The sequence below is a fragment of the Poecilia latipinna genome, unplaced genomic scaffold (assembly GCF_001443285.1).
Source record: "Poecilia latipinna isolate Pla-1442-1.1 unplaced genomic scaffold, P_latipinna-1.0 Scaffold231, whole genome shotgun sequence".
In the NCBI taxonomy this organism is placed as follows: Eukaryota; Metazoa; Chordata; class Actinopteri; order Cyprinodontiformes; family Poeciliidae; genus Poecilia; species Poecilia latipinna.
Window position 1 is genome coordinate 346,445 of NW_015112847.1, and position 6,000 is coordinate 352,444.

Consider the following 6,000-nt stretch of genomic DNA (forward strand, 5'->3'; position numbering starts at 1 on the left):
CATGGCGCCACTAGAAGCTCAAACTTCCACAAGCTGCGTATAGAAAAAAAAAAAGCCATTTCTAATAGTAGGCTTGCCATCACCTTAACAGTGGTGGATTTATTTTAGCTTTCCTGTTTGTCACTTTGATGACAAATGACAATGTGTGTTTGTTCAGAGACTCACCGGTGAGGTTGGTACGCGCGCTGTAGGATCCCAGGTACCGCCCGTCCGTGTTGGGGGTGTAACACTCAAACACGCCTTGGTCCCTGGCCAGCACTTTGGTGATGTGAAGAACCGCTGAGTCATCGCTCAGCCTCTCCACAAAAATTTCTTTACTGTTCACCCTCTGGGCATACACAGCATAAGCATAGTCTGACTGGGCTGTGCTCACAATCCGGATCTCCCGTTCTGGTACCGACGGCAGGTACATGGACCAGTCAAAGTCCTGTTTCACACCATCTTTGTAGCCTGTCACGTTGCACCAGATGGTCACATGGGAGCCTTCTGTCCGGACCAGGGGTCCGCTCTGGACTGTCACAACCCTCTGAGCAACTGCAACGCCTGCTGCAAGATAATAACGGGAAGAGAAGGAAGCAAAAAAAGAAGAAAGAAAGAAGAGAAGGTGGGGAGAAAAGAAAGGAAAACATGAGTTAAAAAGCTGCGATTTAAATATTTAACACTGACAGAGTTTAGACGCCGTACGTCTCCCAGGAAATACAGAAAAAGACTGACGAGTGCAGCTAAGCCTTCTGGGAGCAGTTCTTGCTGAGGTAGAAATGCCCACAGACAATCACACAAACGCGGCTTTTAAAACGGCACTCGAAAAGATCACTGTGACTGTTGTCGCTCACTGCTATTACATGCACTCAGACATTAGCTCTTCACCTTACACACACCAATAAGGCTGCACTACACTGAGGTTAGAGGGAGCCATCTGGGAGTAACGTGAGAGCTCAGCGTGAGCAGGTAAAACACAAGCCCGTGAGACGCATTAAGGCTGTCAAGCTGCAAAGAGAACAGGTGCTTTTGAAGTGGATAATAAACAGTGTTTACCCTGATGCATCCCTAATCTTTTTGTCATGCCATGATTCCCGAGCACGGATGAGAACAAACCGTGGATTTGAGTCAAACTGAAACATCAGCCAGGCTGACACAAACAAGCATTTGTTTATTGGCAACACACTTGGCACAAACATGCCAGGGATAAACATAACAATGAAATTCCCTCACAGAGTTCACTTTTATGGTCATTTTGGAAATGTATTTTATCAGGCGGACAGCACTGCTTCTCAACACAAGTTACGGAAAGTGTCTTTTCTACATTTCAATATGGTATTTGTAGTCCTCAACTGCAGAAGGATTAAACTAAAGAGTCAATTTAAAATGTTGTTGTTTTTTTTTTAATCTGGTAATTTCAAAACGTATTTTCTGACACAAAAATATCCTTTGTGCCCACAGCCCTCTAACAAAGAAATGCAGTTTATTTTATGGATAGTGACATGCTGTCTGAAACCACATAGCATAATTGTCTACTGCTGTAAAAGAATGATTTTTCTTACAATAGGACGCTAAATTGGTGTATGGCTTCTTATTGGCAACACAGGAACAATATGGAGCACTGTAACTTTCCCTAAAGATCACTGCGTTAGACAGCTCAATCCTTTGTTTTTACCTCTTATCTGTCCTGTGTCAAAATATGTGCTAACATACACAGACCTCATCATTAAACAAGTTACTGTTATTTTTGAACACTCCTCCAATGACAATAATCTGCAACTGCAAAAGTCATTCTACTCTTTAAACCACATAAATGACAAGAGTTGTACAATCATGACCAACCCACATGTGTAGCATCAGCTCGAGTCAAACATTAGCTAATGCTAATCTGTAGCATTAGTGACTTGAGAAAAGTAAATTGCATGAAAGAAGTTATTCTTGAAATAATATTTTGACAATGTAATGATGGAACTTATTTAATGCTTTTCTAGAAATAATGACCATTCAAAGCATTTTTACACCTGAGCAGGATTGACCCAAATGAACTCACAAATGAGCACACATTTATTCACAGAAATGTGAATCTTTAATCAAATTGGGGTTAAGTGCCTTACTTCAGGGCACATTGACATGTTGCTGGAAAGTTTACATGAACCAATAATTTCAAAAACCGATCAATAACCAATTTTAAGACAATTAAGTTTCCCATTCAGCCCCAGTCGTCCCAAGGTAAAAGCTGATAAGTAAAATGTGAAATGATTATGTGTAGAAAAGAGGAACCTGTATAAGCATTACATAGTCTTCTAATATCTGCTGTGATATTGGTAAGTCAATCAATCGATCAATTTTTGACTGGGTCAATCAGAAAACGTTGACGTAGATTTTCTGCGCTGTTTTAGAATTGTACTCTGCCTGTAGTTTTAGCAATGGCAGCGAAGGAAGTGTAGGAAGTTGTTCAGTCTGCGTTGGCCACAAATTGAATTAACGATAACAGCTGTCTCTGTCATGTTCCGTGTTTCTGTGTGTTTATTTTTGAGTTTCTGTGTAGTCCTGTGAGTCTGTCTCTGTCTTCCCTGTTGATTGCTCCCAGCTGTATCCAGTTCCCTGATTACTTTCCCTGTGTATTTAACCCCACCTGTTGTCTTTGTCTGTGTCGGATCCTCGTCGTGTGTATTGCCGTTGTCTATGTCTAATGTAGTCGGCACTCTCCAGTGGAACTGGCAAGTCCTGGTTTGTGCTGGTTCCTGTTTAGTCTGTTTTCCAGTAGAACTGTTTAAGTCCTGGTTTTCGACGCTCTTGTTTGATGCTGTCAGTTGCTACCGGTTGTTAGCTGCGTGCTAGTTGTTCCTGCCGTGCTGCCTGACTTGGACTCTATGAGTTATCTTCATCATTAAATTCATCTTCACCATAACCTGGGTTCTCTGCGTCATCTCCTCACCACCACCAACCACACATTTCATGACAGTCTCGTTCAGATTGCTCCTTCTCTCTTTGCAGTGGAGGACGACTGTTTATAGCACAGGCAATTTTCAATAAGCTTCTTAGGTCCAAACTGGTGCATTATATACGTCACAGGCAAATGTTAGCGACTGGGTAAAATGTAAAACCTTAATGCAGCCTATGCCTCCAAGAAGCAATTGTTCCTCAATAGCCAAGAGCCCAGACTCTCTGTACAAAGCAAAGTCTAGTGCAAGTGGCTGGTTTTAACCAGACTAGTGGTAAAAAAAAAAAAAAAAAAAAAAGTGTACTTGTGCACATCAAAAGTTTTTGAAATCTTTTGTTTTTCAAATTATATTTTTTTCAAGTGAGTATTTTTTACCGAGGTGAATTACAGACCGGCTGGAGTGCTTCTAAATCTCTGGGTAGGGTACCAGATTGTTAGGTCTCCAAAGTCCTGCTTCTCAGACTACACATTTCCTAACTTTCTTCTTCTCACTGGACAAATTAGCATATAAAGATTCTCATCATCATGCTTCAGAGTTAAAAGGGAAAACTTGTAAAAATTAGATTATATTATCTTTTGAAAATTGCTGATATTGGATCTTACAGTTCTTTAAAGTGTAAATGGAATAAAGCCTGGGCTTATCCTGAGAACAGACACAAACAGGCCGCTGTGTAAAAGCCCCTTTGTACAGTGATCATTACCCAGCTTTGTAACCTATATTTAGGGATACAACATATGTGAATGTTGACTCAACCTTTTTCAAACATACACACACTCACACATCTACACAAATATACACACATAAAATCCCCATTTAGGGAACAACTACAAACAACACTCTGACTGAGGCCGGAGACAACAGAGCACTTACACATACCCCAAATCTAGACAGAGGGACAAGCGTGCCGTTTCCTGTCTGCACAAGCAACTGGGGATTGCAGCTGTTTAACTGTGTGTGCAGACATGTGTGTGTGTGTAGGTGTGTGTGTGTGTGTGTAGGTGTGTGTGTGTGTGTGTGTGCGTGCGTGTGTGTGTGTGTTTTAGAGAAAGAAAGTCTGTTTGAGTCTGAGTCTAAGTCTGTAGGCACAATGCTCAGGATTAATAATTCACCACAACAGCTTTTTAACGTTAACATCCTTGCCTCTCTCACACTTGCGCCTAAACCTACTTTGTTTCATTCAGCATTTTATTTTTTTTTAACTTGAGTCCTTTTCCATCCATGTAATGTGTCTATGTGAGAGATGTCTCCATTTGCATTGAGATATACTTATGTTGTTTTAAGATTAAATATGCACACATGCTTTATTTTCCCAGTGTCAACAAAAAAACTGTAATTGGTGAGGAAGATATATAGTTCTGCATATATTTATGAGCAAATAATGCATCAGTGAGTGTATATATGTACATATAAAATTAAAGTAAAATGTTCCCTTTATTTTTTTGAGCACTTTTGAGCATATTGCTCTAACATTTTCTATTCTTTGCTTTTGAGATTCATGTAACTCATTGGTGAGCTATAAGGCATGTGTGTATACATTTTGCATAACACTTTTAAACAAGCTCTTTCACTAAAACATGACTGGGAAAGTTACAAAATAAATAGGTGAAAACTTACAGTAGGCATAATTCAGTATGATATGACTCTAATGTGATAAAATCAGGGCTGCCCATGTCGCCCATTTCAGAAATCGCCACTGATTGACATTTTGTTGTTGTTTTTGTTTCAAGTTCCTCCCTCTCTGAGGTCTTTCTTTACTGTGAACCAAATTTAGAAAGATATCAACCCCTTCTCATAAGTCATATCACTGTCACCAGATTCAGCATTATTATTGCAGGTTTTCCTAACATCATGCAGCCTTACTTGAGATTTTATTAAACTCAGTTGACTTAAGCTACAAATGCATTTGATGATATTTCTGCTCACATGCACATTACTTCTATCTTCCATGAGGAAAATGCTGTTTTATGCAAAGGTACAAAGCAATTTTATTTTCATATTTTGTTGTTCCATAGAAAAGAAGCTGAAACAGATACCCCTGTGGGACATGTAAAAGAAACTGGGCATACAAAATTAATTACAGTTGTTTTTATAATATTTATTCTATTTTCTTTTAACATGTATTCACAGTAAGAAAGACTTTAAAAATAAAATAAAATCAGCCATGGATGTCTCCCATGTCGAGAGTTCACTGGATCTGTCCACAGGATAATTCTTGTTTAGAAAATAAATGAAATCAACACAAAAAATCCTGTATTCCAAAGGACATTGTACTTAACCCTCATATCTCTTTTTACACTGTGTTTTCAAAGAAGATATTATTTGCTAAATACTTCAATGGCAAGAAATTAATTTAGAATTAAAAATTCTTCCCAACGGAGCAAATCTTGAACAATATTTATTGGTGCAAAAAAAAATGCCTGAAAGGAATCTGGCTGTAAATGTTCTGGGATGAAGTTAAAAAGGACCCTGACTCTATCGCCTCTTTCCCTTTGCTGTATTGGCGTTTTGCTGATCTGGCAGCACCACAGCTACCAATTTCCAGCTCAGATCAGCTTATAACTCTACTGCTACATCACCGCTTCTCATGTTTCAGTCCATCTTCAAGACCTGCTGGAAGCCTATTACTCATACACCTCCAAAAAAAAAAAAAAAAACTAATATTACTCATCTCTCACAGTGTTGGTGCTTTAAGAGCTTTCCCTCCGCTTGCCTGTCTCCTGTCATCCCTCTTAAAACGAGCCTCCTTACTTCTGATTACTCTCACTTTCCTTCCTCTGTGTTTCACCCGTCATCAATCCCTTCCCTTGTCCTGCCCCTGCAGTTTCTTTCTCTCCACATTCCTGTCTCTTTTCCCTGCCTCTCGGTTCCCTGCATCTTTTCAGGCGGGATTTAGGCAGCTCTGTGGAACTTCAAAGTGCCCATCGTTCTGCGGGCTGTTTAGAAAGGATGACAATGACATACCAAACCCTGCAGACCTTCAACTGATCTCTCTATTCCGCCACTCTTCCACAACAATCCTGCGCCCACGACCCCCCCCACCCCCCTCCCACACACACACACACACACACACACACAC

At 40.0% G+C, this 6,000-nt stretch overlaps 1 protein-coding gene across 2 annotated transcripts in view; it reads right to left on the reverse strand.

The window, feature by feature from the left end:
* The window catches only part of igsf3 (immunoglobulin superfamily, member 3), a 108,361-nt gene that overhangs the window by 75,522 nt on the left and 26,839 nt on the right, over positions 1-6,000 (reverse strand). The window contains exon 2 of one of the 2 annotated variants that reach the window (XM_015032129.1): positions 166-543. In XM_015032129.1, coding sequence (XP_014887615.1) covers positions 166-543 — 378 coding nt within the window. Of the gene's footprint in view, positions 1-165; positions 547-6,000 lie in introns of both variants that reach the window. The other variant, XM_015032128.1, reaches the window with a different exon arrangement.